This window comes from Lepisosteus oculatus, chromosome 18, assembly GCF_040954835.1.
Source record: "Lepisosteus oculatus isolate fLepOcu1 chromosome 18, fLepOcu1.hap2, whole genome shotgun sequence".
Taxonomy (NCBI): Eukaryota; Metazoa; Chordata; class Actinopteri; order Semionotiformes; family Lepisosteidae; genus Lepisosteus; species Lepisosteus oculatus.
The window spans coordinates 20,065,928-20,086,680 of NC_090713.1; the positions used below are offsets into that span (position 1 = coordinate 20,065,928).

Genomic DNA, 20,753 nt, shown 5'->3' on the forward strand with positions numbered 1-20,753 from the left:
CAACACACTGGACAACACTGCCTCACCCACTGGGACACACACAAACACAACACACTGGACAACACTGCCTCACCCGCTGGGACACACACAAACACAACACACTGGACAACACTGCCTCACCCGCTGGGACACACACAAACACAACACACAGGACAACAACTGCCTCACCCACTAGGACACACATACACAACACTGCCTTACCCACTGGGACACACACACTGGACAACACTGCCTCACCCACTGGGACACACACACAACACACTGGACAGGCTCAGTGACCACAGCCTGGCCATAAAAACTGGACACAGGTAGACTTGACTCTCCAGAGAGGACAGGATCATTGACCACAGCCTGCCCACAGAAACTGGACACAAGCAGACCTGACTGTCCAGAGAGGACAGGATCATTGACCACAGCCTGCCCACAGAAACTGGACACAGGCAGACCTGACTGTCCAGAGAGGACAGGCTCAGTAACCACAGCCTGGTCATAGAAACTGGACACAGGCAGACCTGACTGTCCAGAGAGGACAGGCTCAATGACCACAATCATGACACAGACACTGGACATGGACAGATATGACTGTCCAGAGAGGACAAGGTCAGTTACTACAATCTGGCAAGATCCACTGGACTGTGGGAGTAAACCGGAGCACCCAGAAGAAACCCTCTAGCTCAAGAGGAGAACATGCAGACTCCACACAGACAGCACCCCGGGTCCACAATTGAACTCAGGACCCCAGAACTGCGAGGCAGCAACGCTAACGACTGTGTCACCCCGATATGCACATAATCTGTCCAATAATTATTTTTTTAACGGGCTGTTTCCTTGAAGGATCCCCAGTAAGGACGTATCTCAAAGGTGATGAGCAGGTGTGAGCGATACAGCAAGCGCTCTGCCATTAACGGCGATTAAACTGTTCTCATCTCCACCAGCACAAGATCCTTCCGCCGCCGACAACCCGAAAGACCAGCCGTGGAAATCGTCTTCGATTCATAGAGCGCCTTTTCGGGGGGCTTGACGTCATGAACCGTGACGGGGGCCCCTAAAAAAGTGATCAATTCAACGAAAATAAAGTCAGGGGAGTTTTAAGACGGGGGTTCAGAAGGGTTTACTGAGGGACTGGAAGAGTCTTCTACTTGCTCGGCAGAGCCGACCCGCCTGTGTTCGGATTTTGATGTGAAATACTGCGGAAAAATGTACAAAAAAAAAACACTTCACAGAGAAGCTGGGTGTCATTTTTTTTTCTGTCGTGGCCGTCGTCCCTGTAGTTAACCCAGCTGTTATTGTGAGTCTTGGAACACGAACAGGACTGACCCCTGAGGGCGTCGCCAACGCCACGAAAACAACCCGCGCAAAAGCAACGACCATCGTCGTTCTTCACCCCAAAAAAAACAAACAAACAAAACAAAACAGAGAGAACACATTCCTCGGAAACGTTACGAAACCCGACAACTAAAAATACGCGGCTGTGAGACGTGTCTGTCTGTGTGTGTGTGTGTGTTTTTTCCTCTTAAATTCCTGAAAGCCGCGGGTTTATGATTGTTCCCGAGCCAGCGAGGAAGGAGAAGGATTCGGGGACGGAAACGTCTGGATAACACACGGGAGGGGACGGCCGGGCGGGAGTCTGGGCTGGGCTGGGCTGGACTGGACTGGGCAGGACTGGACTGGACTGGACTGGGACGGCCGGACCCGGTCGCCATGAAGCTCGTGAGGCTGCGGGGCCACGCGCTGCTGCTGCTGCTGCAGCTCCTAGCGCTCCCGCCGGGCGCAGGTGGGCAGCCCGCGCCGCTCGAAGGTAAGACCGCGGCGCGCGGGTGTTGGGGGGGCTGAGACCGGATGGGGGGGGGGGGGGCAGAGGAGCCCCGGGGCTCTGCCGTCCAGATGTGAGGAGCCGACAGCGCACAGCAGTGACTTGACTTCAGCCGGCTGGGGAGGACACTGTTAGAGGTGGTGCAGAATGAACACTGTGTGTCTCCCAGGTGGGGCTGCTGGGGCAGAATGGACACTGTGCGTCTCCCAGGTGGGGCTGCTGGTGCAGAATGATCACTGTGTGTCTCCCAGGTGGGGGCTGCCGGTGCAGAATGATCACTGTGCGTCTCCCAGGTGGGGGCTGCTGGTGCAGAATGACCACTGTGTGTCTCCCAGGCGGGGGCTGCTGGTGCAGAATGAACACTGTGTCTCCCAGGTGGGGGCTGCTGGTGCAGAATGATCACTGTGCGTCTCCCAGGTGGGGGCTGCCGGTGCAGAATGAACACTGTGCGTCTCCCAGGTGGGGCTGCTGGTGCAGAATGAACACTGTGTCTCCCAGGTGGGGGCTGCGCTTCAATGTGGGATACAACCCCCCTCCATCCCTCATTTAGGAAAGGAATTCAGGAGTGAACAGCTCAATATAAATCCTAATCATCGTTGTTATTGTTACTCTCCTGTTATTATTATCCCGGTAAAACAGGGGGCAACGCGATACTGTTGAAGAAATATCAGCGACGGATGTTTTCCCTTGGCCCGCCTGCACGTTTTTTTTAACTCGTTCACACCTGCCGGCGTCCACAGGCCCACAGTAACGGCGACGTTACTGGTCAATTCAAGATTGACCCCTCCTCCCCTCAGTCCCGTCTTCTCCAGACCTTCCGTCTCCAGGTGTGGAGAAACGGCTCGGGAAGAGCCTCAAACCGGCGGGGCGAGGAAGTGAAGCGACGCATTGCCGGGGTTGAGAAACCTGTTCGGGCCGCTCGGTCCCGGTCGGGTCTGGCTCGGGAAGAGCCGACGCCGACGACGAGGCGGGCTGCCCGAAGCGCCCTGCTTCACGGGGGACCCCCCGATACAGGTGGTTTTCCCAGCCGCGGGGACAGAGGCGAGGCCTCCGGGGGCACCCAGCGGCCAAGGCGGTGACACCTGCCCGTTCCGAAGCGGGAGTTTAGCCCGACCGTTCATACTCGCCTCATTGACGCACAACAAAAGCGAATACGCCCGAAATGAGAAAAAAAACACCCCCACTAACCACGGACTTCGAGGGAACCAAAAGCTTTATTTTTCAATCAGACGAACGGGTACGCTTAGAATTGAACGGAGAAGGATTTTGGGAGGGGGGTGAACGGTTTTGCTTCTTTTTTAAACGTTTTTCCTCAGAGAAGTCGCTCAGGCAGGACAGGGCGACTCTCTCAGATGTCGGGGGTGGAGAAAGACGCAGTGAAATACCGACATGGCCACTTGGAAGAGTCTTTCAATTAGACTGGGTCTCGGCGGGCGCTGTGGTCCGGTTTTTTTTTTTAATCATTCATGGCGAATTGGAATAAATGTCCTTTTAACAGCCAGTAAACCTGCACAGATTCAGGGCAGAAGAGGGCATCTGTTTACACCGAACATCGGTTATATCATAGTTGACTACAGTTTTAAGACAGTGGACAGTTGTGCTGTGGGGGGGGGGATGCCCAATTTGGACTTTTGCACGCTTTCCCGTGTGCCGGCACAGAAACACGTCTGCGCCGATCGAATGGCGTGAAAATGTTGTGGTCCGGGGGGGGGGCAGCGAGATATCCGCCAGTCGCTCGGGAAAGGCGCGTCCTCTCTCCTCTATGGAAGCCCGTTTCCCCCAGGGAGTAAAGAAAAACGCGCTACGGTATCTCAGAATTGCGACTTAGTATCTCAGAATTGCGACTTAGTATCTCAGAATTCTGACTTACTCAGAATTCCGACTTAGTAACTCAGAATTCCGACTTAGTAACTCAGAATTCTGAATTAGTATCTCAGAATTGCGACTTAGTAACTCAGAATTCTGACTTACTCAGAATTCCGACTTAGTAACTCAGAATTGCGACTTAGTAACTCAGAATTCCGACTTACTCAGAATTGCGACTTAGTATCTCAGAATTCCGACTTAGTATCTCAGAATTCCGACTTAGTAACTCAGAATTCTGAATTAGTATCTCAGAATTGCGACTTAGTAACTCAGAATTCTGACTTACTCAGAATTCCGACTTAGTTACTCAGAATTGCGACTTTGTATCTCAGAATTCTGACTTAGTATCTCAGAATTGCGCAATTCTTTTCCATGAAATTCAAATAATTTCTAAAAAAAAAAAGAACCCAACGCAATCTCCCTGATGACCCGTTTGGTACATCGGAAGGGTGAGTCACTCCCCATGAGCTCATCCCCTCGCGGGACAGAGATTGAGCAAGTCGTGGCACCTACAAAAAAATATCCCTGGATTGGAACGGGGTGCGAGCAGGGACCGGCGCCCGGTGCTGGAAACTGGGGCTGAGACAGTCCCTTCTGGGCGGCTCCGATCCGTTGACGTCCCGGGCTCATTTTGTCCCTCCGAGTTGGACACTTCCCAGCATGCCCCGGCAGAGGTTCCCCGGGGTTGACGTGACCCTGACGGGGGCGAAGCAGCAGTCGCCCCTGGCAGACGGGTGGGGTGACCTCGAACCTTTAGGGTTTGGGCAGGCGGGTGGAGGGGGGGGGGGGGCGCGCCTCTGAGCCTGTTTTCAGGAGAGGAGAGGGGGGGGACGTGGCCTCAGCAGCCCCCAAATCCAGGAAGCTTACATGGCCGACGTCACCCCAGAGGGCGCAGGCCGGATCAACAGGGAAAGTATGGACCACAGGGCACAAGTGGGGGGGGGGAGGGGATAGACAGTCTTTACGCCAAGAGTTGTGGGGGTGGGCAACAAGTTTCTCAGCCCCGCGGTTGGAGTTCATTGTTTGGGATCCTTCAAAGAGTGAGATCCGCGGGTTCCGGTCGGCTGCCAGCACCCAGATGGGTAGGATGGGCTGAATAGCCTTCTCTCCTCCTCTTTGTGACCCGTCTTGTGTCCCTACGTCTTTCACAGCCGATGAGGAACAGCCCCTAGATAGGCACATTACTATGTAGGATGGCCCAAAATAAAACAGCGGCATTTAGGTTTGGGACAAAAGCTTTTGTCCAGACAGACGGGGGCCAGGGCCGCAGCCCCTGGAGAGATGGCAGCTGAGGACGGCACACGGATCAACTCTCTTTCTTTGCAGAAGACCTCCTGAACACCGCGACGCTGTCGAGCCTGCAGTGGAAGCAGCACCCAGAGAAAGCCGTGAGTTCTGGTTCTGACCCAAAGTCTGCGTTCGGGGGGGTAACGGTCCAGCTCAGTTTGAAGGGCTCCCGAGACCACCAGCAGTCTGATGAGATCGGATGAGACGTAAAACCGAGGTCCTGACTCTCTGTGGTCATTAAAAACCCCAGGGTGTTTCTCAAGAAGAGTAGGGGTGTTACCCCGGTGTCCTGGCCAAATTCCCCCCCTGGCCTTTACCCATCATGGCCTCCTAATAACCCCCCTCTCTGAACTGGCTCCATCACTCTGCTCTCCTCCCCACTGAGAGCTGGGGTGTGGGGAGCAGACTGGCGCCTCACCCAGGTGGGGCTGCACATTGGTGGGGGGTGGAGGGGATCCCCATGACCTGTAAAGCGCTTTGAGTGGAGTGTCCAGAAAAGCGCTATATAAGTGTAAGCAATTATTATTATTATTATTATTATTATTATTATTATTATTAGACTATCTGGACCTGGATTCAAAAGTAGGTCAAGTCGGTCCAGTGAAATCTGAAACGGAGCTCCTTCTCCCCTGCGTCTCCATCTTAAAGACCTGCTGGGGGTTGTGGCTCTCCCAGAGCGAGGGTTTGAAGGGTCGTCGGTCCTGCTCTTCCCCTGACCCGCTGGACCGCTGGACCGCGGCGTCCAGCTCCGGAGTTGCTGAGGCTGATCAGCTGCTTCAGGAGTCAGTTCTAAATCATCAGCATCTGCGTGGTGCTCGGAAATACTCCAGGGGTGCCAAGTTCAGCAGCTGTATTCTCCCGAACTCTGCTACGAGGTGATGGCATCTGCCGGGCGGCACCATCACAGCGCTGGGGTCCCGGGTTCAATTGGGCTGAGGACACGGGGTGCTGTCTGTGTGGAGTTTGCATGTGTTCGCATGGATTTCCTGTGTGTGTTTTTTGTGGTTCGCTCCCACAGTCCAAAGACATGCTGGCTTCTGGGAAAGTTGGCCCTGGTGTGAGTGTGTGTGTGTGTGTGTGTGAGTGTGTAAGCTGCTACATGATTGGATGGATGGGTGGATGGGTGGGTGGATAATATCTGCCTGGGGGAAAGCACCCCCTCCGAATCCCCACAGCCGGGTGGGCAGATAGGCCGTCATCTCGGCGCGCAAAACCCTCTCGACTCTCGTTTCAGTGGCGAGAGGCTCCCCTTCACCCGGGCAGAAACGCCTCCCTCCCTATTTACCAAGCCTGCGCCAAAAAGCTCGCGGGCGTCGCCAAGTCCCTGTGGACCGGCTGGGTGGCCCGGGACGGGGCCCGTCACCTGCTCCTGGACCTGGTCTTCGCCCAGGAGGCGGGCGGCCACAACGACTCCGGCCCGCTGGAGGTCTACGTCCTGGAGGGCGACGGGCCTTCCCGCGGCGTCCCGGATCGCCGCCAGGCCCGCGGCCCCTTCGCGGTCCCCGCCGCCAGGCTCAGCCAGCCTCACTGGGGCCCGTCCCGGATCGTGGCGGCCCTCAACTACGTCACGGGGACGGACCTCGGCCCGCTGACCCGGGAGGGCTTCCACCTGGGCCTTTCCTACTCCGGCCCCTGCCTCCTCCTCTGCTCGGTCAGGCTGTACTTCAGGAAATGCCCAGGCTTCACGCAGGACCGGGCCGAGTTCGGGACGGCGGCGGGGGGGTCCGGCCCGGCCCGGGGGGCCTGCGTGGCTCACGCCCTCGAGGCGGCCCCGCCCCGGCGGGAGTGCCTGGAGGACGGGAGGTGGGGGCCCCTGCAGGGGCGCTGCGTCTGCGGCCCCGGGTACGAAGAACGGGGCCCCGCCTGCGAGGGTGAGGGGGCAAGGGAAGCAGGAAACAAAGCCGTCCTGCTCCACACACCCAACGCTTGGCCGTGCGTTTTCTGAAAACAGGAAGTCTGAATCAGGGGCCCGAGTGTCCTAACAAAACCAAATGTTCCGCAAATTGTTTTTTTTTTGGTTGCTATTTTTAATAGAACGTTCCCTGTTTATCCTCGTAATTTGAATAGGCAGAGAAGAGGGTGAACGACCTCCTTTACACTGTGATATTGTTCCAGCTGTGATGGCGACACCATTAGGGTGTGTGGGAAGAGACAGATCAGATCAGATCACTTTATCAGCCCCTATACAATGTCTTATGAGGGATGTGTCTTTTTTCACAGACCCCAGCTGGCTCTCCAGGAGACACACAGACGGGGAGAGAGAAGCTGGGGGTCAGAGCGCAGGGTCGGCCGTTTATACGGCGCCCCTGGAGCAGCTGGGGGGTGAAGGGCCTGGCTCCCCCCCCCCAAAAAAAAAAAAACGCCAAGCCTGTTGCTTGCTGGGATAGACTTTAGAAAACGGATGGACGATTGGGGTGAAGGGGGGGAGGGATATCCCTTCCAGAAGTCCCCGGTGTGAAACGTGACACTCTGCCTCTCCCCTTCGCAGCCTGCAGGATCGGGCACCACAAGCCGGCCAACGACGACGGCGGGGGGTGCCGCCCCTGCCCCCCCAATAGCCAGGCGGACCGCGAGGGCGCCGAGGGGTGCAGGTGCGCGGAGGGGTACCGCCGGCTGGACAGCGACCCCCCGAGCCTGGGGTGCACAAGTACGTATCCCCGCCGGGATCGATCCCACAGTGTGTGGGTTGGAGGGGCCTCTGTAAATGTACTCCCACCGAAGAGGTGAGGGTAGCTCTTGCCCTGCTGATAATGAGTTCAAGGAGGATCTGGGGCTGGGAGGTTGCCGGTTCGAATCCCACAGCCGGCAGAGGAATCCTACTCTGTTGGGGCCCCTGAGCGAGGCCCTTCACCCCCAGCTGCTCCAGGGGCGCTGTATAAATGTGCTCTGACCCCCCAGCTTCTCTCTCCCTGTCTGTGTGTCTCCTGGAGAGCCAGCTGGGGTCTGCGATAAAAGACACATCCCTCATGCAAGACATTGGATAGGGCCGATAAAGTGATCTGATCTATCTTCAGTTAGGACATCTCCTTCAGCTAGAGCACGGTCCCAGTAGGTTTTCCTTCCAAGCTCAGCTCTTGACCATCTCAGGCTGGATCAGACCTCCTCCCCTCTCTTCCGCGCCAGCCTGGGCGGCTTGTTCCACGCTCCCACCACCCTTTGTGTAGAGGAGCGCGACGAGCGCACGGCTAAGCGCGCTGTCGACCACCGAGGGCTGGGTCTCGATCTGGAGTGAGCCGTGAGCCGAATCGGTGCCAGCACTTACAGGTCCCTGTCGAATCACCGGTTTCTAAAGGATCTACTGATCAGCTGCAGACACTTTCTTAAATGATGGAACTTACTGGCACAGAGATCTTGCGCCTGGAAGGACAGGAGCTGCCTTCTTAAAGGAAACTGCTCCGTCACTTAGAGATAGAGATCACTTTATCAGCCCTATACAGTTTCTTGCATGAGGGATGTGTCTTTTCACAGACCTCAGCTTGCTCTCCAGGAGACACACAGACAGGGAGAGAGAAGCTGGGGGTCAGAGCGCAGGGTCGGCCATTTATATGGCGCCCCTGGAGCAGCTGGGGTGAAGGGCCTTGCTCAGGGGCCCCAACAGAGTAGGATCCCTCTGCCAGCTGCGGGACTTGAACCAGCAACCTCCCAACCACAGGCACAGCTCCTCAGCCACAGAGCCACCCCTCCCCCACTTGTAACTTGTAAGTATTTCCCGGTCTGTAGGAAGAGGCGATTTGGGGGGGTACGGGGCTGGGGCTCCTTCACGACCAGGGGTGGGGACCCCACGTTCAGCAGATCTGCTGGCGGCGGCGGCGGCCCCCGAAAAAACGACGGCGCACCTCTCTCGACAGGACCGCCGTCGCCCCCCAGGAACCTGACCGCCCACGGGCTGAGCCCCACCTCCCTCGCGCTCTCCTGGGACCCCCCCGCCGACCTGGGGGGGCGGACCGATCTGACCTACGGGGTGGGGTGCCAGCGGCGCGACGGGGGGTCCGGCGGGGGATTCGGAGCCTGCGGGGACGCCGTCCAGTTCGAGCCGGGCGCGGGGGGGCTGACCGCGCCCCTGGTCAACGTCACCGGCCTGCACCCGTGGGTGGACTACCGGTTCACCGTCCAGGCGGAGAACGCCGTGTCCAGCGGCCTGCCCTCCCCGGCCTCCACCGCCTCCGTGGCCATCCACAGATGTGAGGGCGCGTTTCTGTCCCTTATTGTTAATCGCTTTTTAATTACACAGGGGTGTCACCCCGGGAGGTACCTGCCTTTTCTCTTGTGGGGGGTAAACTGCCTGTTCTCTGACCATTGAGGTCAGAGGTCACCAGCCCTGGTCCTGGGGGTCCGCAGTCTAGTTAGTCTTACAGGTCACCCTGAATCAGGTGTCCCCCAGCCCTGCTCCTGGGGAGCCCCAGTCCAGTCAGTCTTACAGGTCACCCTGAATCAGGGGTCTCCAGCTCTGGTCTTGGGGAGCCCCAGTCCAGTCAGTCTTACAGGTCACCCTGAATCAGGGGTCTCTAGCCCTGCTCCTGGGGAGCCCCAGTCCAGTTACTCTTATAGGTCACCCTGAATCAGAGGTCTGCAGCCCTGCTCCTGGGGAGCCCCAGTCCAGTCAGTCTTACAGGCCCCCTGTTTCTAAAAATGGACTGTACCTGCACAATATTGATTAATCAAACAAACGGTTAACCACAGAGCCTGGAGGTGACTCAGATTTCGGTCCCTCGCAATCTGTAAATTGCTTAATTGACTTGCTTTCTTGAAAGAACCGAGGATATTGGCTTTGACAACATGGCTGGGCAGCTTGCTCCACACTCCTGCCACCCTCCGTGTAAAGAAAGGCCTCCTGCCCTGATTGGCGGATCTGAAAGAAGCCAGGGCAGGGGCTCCTACAACATGGCCGGGCAGGTTGTTCCCTGCTCCCGCCATCCTCTGCGTACAGAAGGGAGAAGAGGCCGTGACGTGTCTGTGTCTCCGCACAGGGGAACGCAAGTCTAAACCCTCCACCTCCCCCGTCCCGGAGCCTCAGAAGCAGAACAGCCCCCTGTTCCTGCTCATCGTCACTGGCCTCGCCAGCATCCTGACGGTGCTCGTCCTCACCAGTGTGTGTTTCGCTCTGCGTAAGAAATACCACAAGCTGGAGTAAGTGTGCGCCTTTGGTGGGTGGGTCTGACACAGTACACAGCGGAACAGCCACAGTCATTTTCTAACAGCTGTATCCAAAACAGGGTCTCAGGCACAAGGCGGGGTACGCCCTGGATGGGACGCCAGTCCATCACAGGGCAGACACACACATACACACACTCACACCTGGGCCAGTCTTCCCAGAAGCCACCAGCATGTCTCTGGAGCGTGGGAGGAAACCTGGAGCACCTGGAGGAGACCCACGCGAACACGGGGAGAACATGCAAACTCCACCCAGACAGCATCCCTGTGAGGCAGCAGTACGAAAAACTGCCCCACAGTACATTGTATCTTCATTTAATCCTGATCGTGACGCTATGGAATGACCAGTTACCCGTACCAAATGAAAAAACACAGAAACACCCAAGGATAAAAGGACATGTTGGGTGTATATATACAGATGTATCGCCAAAAATGTTCAATGGATAAAGCATTTAAGTAGCCATCTTTCAAGCAGCACGTGTTGATGACATTTTCCACAGTGACGTTTTCCAGTTTATTGCAGTTAAACTACTGCTGTGTTGGAAATCAGCTCTAGTTATGATTCTAGATCCTTTTTTTTTTCCAGTGTGGTGTCTTAACCGTGGCTCCTCAATAATATTTATGACTCTTCTTGATTTGTTCCTCACCTGATTCGTGGATCGAATCAGGGGAACTTTGAGATGTAGGGCGTGTCTCAAACCAGCGTGACACGCCCCCCCCTTTCAACAGTGAAGTCGTCTGGGCGGGGCCAGTCGGTGCTCCAATCACAGACAAGGGATATGGCCACGCCCCCCTCCGTTTTCAACAGTGAAGTCGTCTGGGCGGGGCCAGTCGGTGCTCCAATCAGAGACAAGGGATATGGCCACGCCCCCCTCTGAGGTCATAACTGCTGCTTCTTCTGTCCAGTCAGGAGCAGGAGGTGGAGCTGCTGCCCATCCAATCGGCCGTGACGTACCGCAGGCAGGAGGAGGTCAGGCCAGCCCCCCAGCAGGAGGTCAACCGTGAGTCGAACTGGTCACAAAAATCACAACGCATTTTTTTTTATTCAAGCACAAATCACTGCAGGAAGGGCACGGACTCCACCGGCTCTGCGTGCAGCCACAGTTTCACACAATCGCACTAAAAAGAGGGGCTCACAGCTCCCATGATCCCGGAGGCGCTGCTTGTGACACCTCCCGCCTCTCTCCCTCCCTCCCCTGAGCAGCGCCGCCTCCGCGCGTGGGTCTGAGCCAGAGGCTGGCCGCCAGTCTGAAGGACGTGCTCGTGGACTGCTCCCGGCTGACCCTCGGGAAGGACCTCGGTGCAGGTCAGTGTGGCTCTGAAAGGCCAGCCGCCCTTCGCTGGCTCATATAGGCGGCTGGAGGCTCCTCCCAGTCAGCTGACGGGAGCGACCGGCCAATGAGAGCAAGGCGGCGGTAGCAGAGCTGAGTAACTCCGCCTCCCGGGCCGGACCAGGCGTGGCGGGGGGTGTTGGGCTCCGCGCTCGGCTGCTAACAGGTCTGCGCGTGTCCCATGTGCAGGGGAGTTCGGCACCGTCTACAAGGGGGTCTTCAGTCCCAGGGAGGGGCCTGACCTCATCGTGGCCGTGAAGACGATGAAAGGTGGGTGTCGGGGGAGAAACACATGCATTTCTCTCCTGATCTTTTTTTTTTTGGGGGGGGGGGAGACCCTGACCTTTGCATAACCCCTGACCCCTGACCCCTAACCCTGACCCAGCGGGGGGGGGACTCCAAAGCATGTCCCGCTTGTCCGATCCGGTCGGCGCCAGCCCCAGCCGGGCGTTGGTTGTCGTTCTCCCGGAGGGGTGACCCCGTGACCCCAGAAGGGGGGGTCGCGGAGGTCACGGCGGAGGTGCACTTGACGCCTCTTGCTCGGGAGCTCAGCCCCGCCTCTGTTTTGCAGTGGGGATGTACGGCCAGGAGGACCTGGAGGTGTTCCTGAGGGAGGCGGAGATCATGCTGGACTTCGACCACGAGAACGTGGCCAGGCTGCTGGGTGAGGAGCCGGCCGGGGATCTCATCGGCCTGACCTCTCTCTCGCTCGCCGGCCTGCCCGCCTGCCTGCTGGGATTGGGAGCGGGGGGGTCAGTGGGATTGGGAGAAGGGGGGTCAGTGGGATTGGGAGCAGGGGGGTGGGTGTGTGGAATTGGGAGCAGGGGGGTGGGTGTGTAGGATTGGGATTAGGGGGGTCAGTGGGATTGGGAGCAGGGGGGTCGGTGTGAAGGATTGGGAGCAGGGGGGTCTGTGGGATTGGGAGCAGGGGGGTCTGTGGGATTGGGAGCAGGGGGGTCAGTGGGATTGGGAGTTGGGGGGGGTCAGTGGGATTGGGAGTGGGTGAGTGGGTGAGTGGGAATGAGAGGGGGTGAGTGGGTGAGTGGGAATGAGAGGGGGTGAGTGGGTGGGTCACTGGGATTAGGAGCAGGGGGTTTGTGATCAGCCCAGTCTGATACCTCTCATAACAGGATGAGCAGCGATCACATGGCCTTACAGTGATCCCTGTGCCTTACAGACAGTTCCCAACTAGTCCATCGACCTGTCCTTCCATAATCCGGTCAATAATACTGTGGCGTTAATACATACAGCACCACTGTTTCCCGTAGTAGAGTTCTAGAAGTATCGCTGGGAGCCTTAATTATAGATCTTTTATCAGAGGCCCAGAAGTTCCAGTTTTGCTTTTAAACTGAGATCCTAATTATGAACGTTAGAGGTAAATGAGTGAGGATAGGGGTTCAGGGGTGATACTGTACAGTCAAACTGCAGTGTGGCGTTTTGACCACTAGGGGTCGCTCTGCAGTCCAGCAGCGAGAGCCCTACCCCAGTTCCACTGGTCATCCTGCCCTTCATGAAGCACGGCGACCTGCGGCGATTCCTCATTGCCACGCGCTACGGAGACATCCCCATGGTGAGTGCGCCCGGGACAGGACCCCAGGAGGGGCTGTCTCCAGAGGTGCCTGACTGCTAACCCAGACAGGCCCCAGAACCAGCACAGAGTGAGGTTAATTCACCTGGCCTCTCAGGTGAAAGAAATCAACATGTCATGAGTTTAACTCTCTGATAAACGGATCTTACTGATAAAGTGCTGCTAGACAACTCTGCAGGATATAATAACAAATTAAAAATGAAAGGGGTCTTAAGTGTTTTTTTGTTAAGGTGCTAACTTGCAGTTTCTCATACTCATGAGAATGTACTTGTGCCCTGTGCTGATTAACACTACAAACTAATTGGCTGATCAGACGAGCTTGTTGGTGGAGGATATTCCTAACGAGAGTCTAAATCTAAGTATTCAAAGTAGAAATGCTCAGTTTCTGTGTGAAATCATTTCTGTTTTCGGAAACGTTGAGCCCTAATTACAGTCCGTAGATATTATCATGTACTGTATAGATTATGTATGTTCTGCTCTTGAGTCAGTACTGGGAGGAGAACAATGACAGGCTGGAGGAACTGAGTCTCTTTAGTCTGAAGGGAGTGTCCCACACTGACAGGCTGGAGGAACTGAGTCTCTTCAGTCTGAAGGGAGTGTCCCACACTGACAGGCTGGGGGAACTGAGTCTCTTTAGTCTGAAGGGAGCATCCCACACTGACAGGCTGAAGGAACTGAGTCTCTTTAAGTCATAAAAACAGAGGAGACTATGAGGGAAACTGATACAAGTGTTCAAAATCCTCAAAGGCATCGACAGAGTAAACCCAGCAGATGTCTTCAGAACAAACGGTGAGACACAAACCAGAGGGTTATTGCTTCACTGTGCACTTGGAAATGCATTTAAAAGCACAATCGGGATGCTCATCTTTACACACATATTAGAAAGAATAGAGGGAATTTGTGGGAGGTGGGGAACAAGCTGCCCAGCCATGTTTTTGAAGCCAATACCCTGCTCTTCTTTCAAGACACAGCTGCAACTGGATGAGATCCTCCAGTCAGGGCAGGGCATACCACTTTACACAAAGGGTGGTGGGAGGGGGGAACAAGCTGCCCAGCTGTGTGGTTGAAGCTGATACCCTGGCATCTCTCAAGACACAGCTGGATAAGATCCTCCATTCAGTACAGTCTTTAGCAGGATTAAATGCTAAATACAAACTTGAGAGACAGTGGTCTACCTGCACCAGGGCTACACACTCTCCCCTAATGCCACCTTGTTTTTCCAGTTTGTTCCCTACCAGAGTCTCCTGCGCTTCATGATTGACATCTCCTCCGGTATGGAGTATCTCAGCTCCAAGGGCTTCCTGCACCGAGATCTGGCTGCCCGCAATTGCATGTGCGTCCAGTAACTAAAATGATCCCTGAGACTGTACTGCAAATGTCGGCAAAATTGTTGTGTAGGTTGCATGTGCTTTGGCAGCCTTGTAATTCATAGGTCATGCTAATAAAGGTGGTTGAGTTGAACTGAACTGATCTGAGAGGGAGGGAGGCAGTGTGGGCTAGTGGTGAGAGCTGAGGCACTGGGAGAGAGAGAGAGGGAGGCAGTGTGGGCTAGTGGTGAGAGCTGAGGCACTGAGAGAGAGAGAGAGGGAGGCAGTGTGGGCTAGTGGTGAGAGCTGAGGCACTGGGAGAGAGAGAGAGGGAGGCAGTGTGGGCTAGTGGTGAGAGCTGAGGCACTGGGAGAGAGAGAGAGGGAGGCAGTGTGGGCTAGTGGTGAGAGCTGAGGCACTGGGAGAGAGAGAGAGGGAGGCAGTTTGGGCTAGTGGTGAGAGCTGAGGCACTGGGAGAGAGAGAGGGAGGCAGTGTGGGCTAGTGGTGAGAGCTGAGGCACTGGGAGAGAGAGAGAGAGGCAGTGTGGGCTAGTGGTGAGAGCTGAGGCACTGGGAGAGAGAGAGGGAGGCAGTGTGGGCTAGTGGTGAGAGCTGAGGCACTGGGAGAGAGGGAGGCAGTGTGGGCTAGTGGTGAGAGCTGAGGCACTGGGAGAGAGAGAGGGAGGCAGTGTGGGCTAGTGGTGAGAGCTGAGGCACTGGGAGAGAGAGAGGGAGGCAGTGTGGGCTAGTGGTGAGAGCTGAGGCACTGGGAGAGAGAGAGGGAGGCAGTGTGGGCTAGTGGCGAGAGCTGAGGCACTGGGAGAGAGGGAGAGGGAGGCAGTGTGGGCTAGTGGTGAGAGCTGAGGCACTGGGAGAGAGAGAGGCAGTGTGGGCTAGGGGTGAGAGCTGAGGCACTGGGAGAGAGGGAGGGAGGCAGTGTGGGCTAGTGGTGAGAGCTGAGGCACTGGGAGAGAGAGGGAGGCAGTGTGGGCTAGTGGTGAGAGCTGAGGCACTGAGAGAGAGAGGGAGGCAGTGTGGGCTAGTGGTGAGAGCTGAGGCACTGAGAGAGAGAGGGAGGCAGTGTGGGCTAGTGGTGAGAGCTGAGGCACTGGGAGAGAGAGAGAGGCAGTGTGGGCTAGTGGTGAGAGCTGAGGCACTGGGAGAGAGAGAGAGAGGCAGTGTGGGCTAGTGGTGAGAGCTGAGGCACTGAGAGAGAGAGGGAGGCAGTGTGGGCTAGTGGTGAGAGCTGAGGCACTGGGAGAGAGAGAGAGAGGCAGTGTGGGCTAGTGGTGAGAGCTGAGGCACTGAGAGAGAGAGGGAGGCAGTGTGGGCTAGTGGTGAGAGCTGAGGCACTGGGAGAGAGAGAGGGAGGCAGTGTGGGCTAGTGGTGAGAGCTGAGGCACTGGGAGAGAGAGAGGGAGGCAGTGTGGGCTAGTGGTGAGAGCTGAGGCACTGGGAGAGAGAGAGAGGGAGGCAGTGTGGGCTAGTGGTGAGAGCTGAGGCACTGGGAGAGAGAGAGAGGGAGGCAGTTTGGGCTAGTGGTGAGAGCTGAGGCACTGGGAGAGAGAGAGAGGCAGTTTGGGCTAGTGGTGAGAGCTGAGGCACTGGGAGAGAGAGAGAGAGGCAGTGTGGGCTAGTGGTGAGAGCTGAGGCACTGAGAGAGAGAGGGAGGCAGTGTGGGCTAGTGGTGAGAGCTGAGGCACTGGGAGAGAGAGAGGGAGGCAGTGTGGGCTAGGGGTTAGAGCTGAGGCACTGGGAGAGAGGGAGAGGGAGGCAGTGTGGGCTAGGGGTGAGAGCTGAGGCACTGGGAGAGAGAGAGAGGGAGGCAGTGTGGGCTAGGGGTTAGAGCTGAGACACTGGGAGAGAGAGGGAGGCAGTGTGGGCTAGTGGTGAGAGCTGAGGCACTGAGAGAGAGAGGGAGGCAGTGTGGGCTAGGGGTGAGAGCTGAGGCACTGGGAGAGAGAGAGAGAGGCAGTGTGGGCTAGTGGTGAGAGCTGAGGCACTGGGAGAGAGAGAGGGAGGCAGTGTGGGCTAGTGGTGAGAGCTGAGGCACTGGGAGAGAGAGAGAGGGAGGCAGTGTGGGCTAGTGGTGAGAGCTGAGGCACTGGGAGAGAGAGAGAGAGAGGCAGTGTGGGCTAGTGGTGAGAGCTGAGGCACTGGGAGAGAGAGAGAGGGAGGCAGTGTGGGCTAGTGGTGAGAGCTGAGGCACTGGGAGAGAGAGAGGCAGTGTGGACCAGGGGTAAGAGCCGACAGCCGTGATCGTATCCCGTCTCCTCTCCCCGGAGCAGGCTCGGCGATGACCTGCGCGTGTGCGTGGCGGACTTCGGCCTGTCCAAGAAAGTCTACAGCTCCAACTACTACCGCCAGAAGGTGGCCATCCGCATGCCTGTGAAGTGGATGGCGGTCGAGAGCCTGGTGGAGTCCATGTACACCACCAAGAGCGACGTGGTGGGTGTCGCACCCCGGGGGGGGGCGTCTGTAGACCAGGGGGGCAGGACGGGCGACGCTCAGGGTTCGAGCCCTCGACTTTGGCACCTGTCTGGGCGGAGCTAGGCTCTCCAGTGTCCTCAAGGCCTCCCAGAAACGTGGGTTAACTCTAAATGGGTACCCCACAACATCCTGAGAGGTATTTTCCCCGGGGGGGGATACTTGTGAGTGGGGTGTCACTGTCTCCCCCCACAAGCAGCTCGGGCCCACACAAAAAGATCAGATGAACACCTCCCTAGTGCTTCCTGTGGATCTGCCCGGGTCTGGCTCTACTACTGAGATATAGCCAGCAGCCATATCACCCTGCAGCTCCCCGCTGGCAGCCCCACTGGAGACTCAGCAGGGGTGAGCCTGGCCAGTACCTGGAGGGGAGACTCCTGGGAAAGCTGAGGCTGCTGCTGGAAGAGGTGTGAGTGGGGCCAGCAGGGGGCGCTCACCCTGCGGTCTGTGTGGGTCCTGATGCCCCAGTATAGTGACGGGGGACACTAGACTGTAAACAGGCGCCGTCCTTTGGATGAGACGTAAAACCGAGGTCCTGACTCTCTGTGGTCATTAAAAATCCCAGGGTGTTCCTCGAGAAGAGTAGGGGTGTTACCCCGGCATCCTGGCCAAATTTCCCCATTGGCCCTTACCAATCATGGCCTCCTAATAATCCCCATCTATGAATTGGCTTCATTACTCTGCTCTCCTCCCCACTGATCGCTGATGTGTGGGGAGCGTTCTGGCGCACTATGGCTGCCGTCGCATCATCCAGGTGGGGCTGCACATTGGTGGTGGTGGAGGGGATCCCCATTACCTGTAAAGCTAATGAGCTTTGAGTGGAGTGTCCAGAAAAGCACTATATAAGTGTAAGCAATTATTATTATGATTACTGACTAGAATCGGCTTCCGGCAGTGTTTTTAAGAGCAGATACACGGATTATTGTAACAATCAGGCGTCTTAAAAAGATGAATGCACAGCAGTGTGACCAAGACTGCTGGGTAGAACTACAGCTAGTAGCATTTAGTCCTAAATGTTAACTTATCAGCCCCCCTGCGCTGCGGGGATCGTCTCCAACGGGAATTCTTAGTTGACTGGGAAAAGAAACCGGGCCCGAACCCACTTCTGTGTTGTAGTGGTCCTTTGGGGTGACCATGTGGGAGATCGTGTCACGAGGGCGAACCCCGTATCCCGGGGTCCATAATCATGAGATCCCAGACCTCCTGGAGTCCGGGATCAGACTGAAAGAGCCGGCGGATTGCGACCACAAGCTGTGAGTATCAATAATCTGATCGGTAACACCCCGTCTCTGGGCACACACTCTGCACATCTGATCAATAATACCCTCCCTCTCTCTCTCTCACACTGTGGATATGATGCAGACTGCCTGGCCAGTACCTGGAGGGAGAGACTCCTGGGAAAGCTGAGGCTGCTGCTGGAAGAGGTGTTAGTGGGGCCAGCAGGGGGCGCTCACCCTGCGGTCTGTGTGGGTCCTGATGCCCCAGTATAGTGACGGGGGACACTAGACTGTAAACAGGCGCCGTCCTTCGGATGAGACGTAAAATCGAAGTCCTGACTCTCTGTGGTCATTAAAATTCCCAGGGTGTTTCTCGAGAAGAGTAGGGGTGTTACCCCGGTGTCCTGGCCAAATTTCCCCCCTGGCCTTTACCCATCATGGCCTCCTAATAACCCCCCTCTCTGAACTGGCTCCATCACTCCGCTCTCCTCCCCACTGAGAGCTGGGGTGTGGGGAGCGGACTGGCGCCTCACCCAGGTGGGGGTACACACTGCTGGTGGTGGAGGGGATCCCCATGACCTGGAAAGAGCTCTGAGCGGAGGGTCCAGAAAGGCGCTATAGAAGTGTAAAGATTAGTATTATTATTATCCTCATCATCATCTCTGATGCTGAGGCTGCGGTGAGGGGTTATGAAGCTGGCATTGAGCTGCTCTTCCCGCTGGGATCCAGTGTTTCCCGATGGGAATGGGATCTGGTGGGGGGGTATTTGGGACAGGGAAGGGGGCGAGGTGCCGTCTCCCCCCGGTGTCTCAGCAAGAGGGGGCCAGCCGTCTGACAGTGTCCCTCTCCCCCCCGCCGTTCCAGGTACGAGGTGATGCTCAGCTGCTGGCACAGAGACCCGGCGCAGAGGCCCGGGTTCGCCGAGCTGGGGGGGCGTCTCCGCGGGCTGCTGTCCGCCCTGCCCCCCCTGCCGGCCAAGGAGGAGGCCCACTACATCAACCAGGGGCTGGAGGCGGCGGCGGCGGCGGGGTGGGGGGCCGGGGTGGAGGCCGACCGGGACGGTGCAGGCCCCGAGTCCGGTGGAGGAGGAGGAGGGGGAGGAGGGGGCAACCTCTACCTGCCCACTCCCCAGGCTCTGGCCCAGAAGGACGACGAAGGCTATGAGCTCTGCGAAAAGGCGGAAGCCACTATTTCCCTCCCTTGAAGGGGGCGGGAGATGGATGGAGTGGGGGCTACTGACCCCCAGCCTCCCCCACAGCCCTTTGGAAGCATCCAGGAGACCTCGAGCCGAAAAGCCCTCTGAGCCTCTCATGGCCCTGATCCTATCGAAACCCCCCCCCGTGTAAAACTCTGAGCCCCTCTCACCCGGCCGAAACGGCTCGGCCAGCGTGCAGGGCCTGGGGCGAATAACCGAGTGATACCCCTTGAAGACCAGTCAACGCCAGCAGCCATATCGCCCTGCAGCTCACCCCTGGCAGCCCCACTGGAGCTCAGCAGGTGTGAGCCTGGCCAGTACCTGGAGGGGAGACTCCTGGGAAAGCTGAGGCTGCTGCTGGAAGAGGTGTTAGTGGGGCCAGCAGGGGGCGCTCACCCTGCAGTCTGTGTGGGTCCTGATGCCCCAGTATAGTGACGGGGACACTAGACTGTAAACAGGCGCCGTCCTTCGGATGAGACGTCAAACCGAGGTCCTGACTCTCTGTGGTCATTAAAAATCCCAGGGTGTTTCTCGAGAAGAGTAGGGGTGTTACCCCAGTGTCCTGGCCAAATTTCCCCCCTGGCCTTTACCCATCATGGCCTCCTAATAACCCCCCTCTCTGAACTAGCTCCATCACTCTGCTCTCCTCCCCACTGAGAGCTGGGGTGTGGGGAGCGGACTGGCGCCTCATCCAGGTGGGGGTACACACTGCTGGGGGTGGAGGGGATCCCCATGACCTGTAAAGCGCTTTGAGTGGAGTGCCCAGAAAGGCGCTATATAAGTGTAAGCAATTATTATTATTATTAATATTGCGCCACAGAAACCGAACGTTTTCCAACCGGCTGGTCGCGATGCCTGTGCTCCGATGTGCCGCTTGTCCATATCGCGACGTACAATACGGCTTGTTTCTCAGCTGCAACTGAAGCCTGCCGAGACTTCCCAGCTCGGAAAATGACCGGAACGTCATCCGTTCCTTCCTGGCTTCCTGACGCTGGGGCTCGACGAGAACTGCCAGCAGCCTGTCTCTGCTTCACTTTCAAATCCCTTCGATTCCCAGGAGGAGATCTGGGCTGTGGCGCCCCTTGGGAATGCTGTTGTGAGCTTTTGGCTCCTCATACTGTACACAGCATCGTTGTGCTTATTTGCCTTTTTTGTTTTTAATGTTTAAAACCGAATGCAATAAATTCCCCTCTTCAAAACCAATGCTGTGTGGCAGAGCTGTTCAGCAGATCCTTAATAAAGAGCCAGCAAAAATACTGGACATAGACTGTCTCCTCAATTGATGACACGACCACTTTAAGAGCACAGCTCCCCCTAGTAGCTTTGTCCTGGCCCTGCAAAACAAACACTGACAGGGTTGTCTGCACGCTGGGAGATGGATAGATACTTTCTTGATCCCCTGAGGGAAATTGCAGTGCAACAGCAGCTTAACACAGCCACAGTGTCACGAATGATACAATAATACTAATACAATACAACCAGTACAGTGAGAAATTACTCACAGTCCAGAT

General features: G+C 56.8%; 1 protein-coding gene across 1 annotated transcript; it reads left to right on the top strand.

Annotated features, from left to right (window-relative positions):
• The first annotated feature begins 1,279 nt into the window (after positions 1–1,279).
• Positions 1,280–20,503, top strand: LOC107075881 (tyrosine-protein kinase receptor TYRO3). Its single transcript, XM_069180548.1, has 15 exons — positions 1,280–1,798; positions 5,006–5,067; positions 6,201–6,837; positions 7,455–7,613; positions 8,815–9,147; positions 9,934–10,093; positions 11,024–11,118; positions 11,322–11,423; positions 11,638–11,718; positions 12,020–12,112; positions 12,897–13,018; positions 14,260–14,369; positions 16,632–16,791; positions 17,947–18,083; positions 18,912–20,503. The coding sequence occupies exons 1-15, from the start codon at positions 1,702–1,704 to the stop codon at positions 19,249–19,251; spliced, it is 2,688 nt and encodes an 895-aa protein (XP_069036649.1). The 5' UTR covers positions 1,280–1,701; the 3' UTR covers positions 19,252–20,503.
• The last annotated feature ends 250 nt before the right edge of the window (positions 20,504–20,753 follow it).

What these genes read in the sequence shown, in the direction of transcription:
- LOC107075881 (XM_069180548.1), top strand. Translation starts at nt 1,702, where the DNA reads ATGAAGCTCGTGAGGCTGCGGGGCCACGCGCTGCTGCTGCTGCTGCAG. An exon ending in CTCCGTGGCCATCCACAGAT is followed by an intron (nt 9,148 to 9,933) that starts GTGAGGGCGCGT and finishes GTCTCCGCACAG; the next exon opens with GGGAACGCAAGTCTAAACCC. An exon ending in GGCCGTGAAGACGATGAAAG is followed by an intron (nt 11,719 to 12,019) that starts GTGGGTGTCGGG and finishes TCTGTTTTGCAG; the next exon opens with TGGGGATGTACGGCCAGGAG.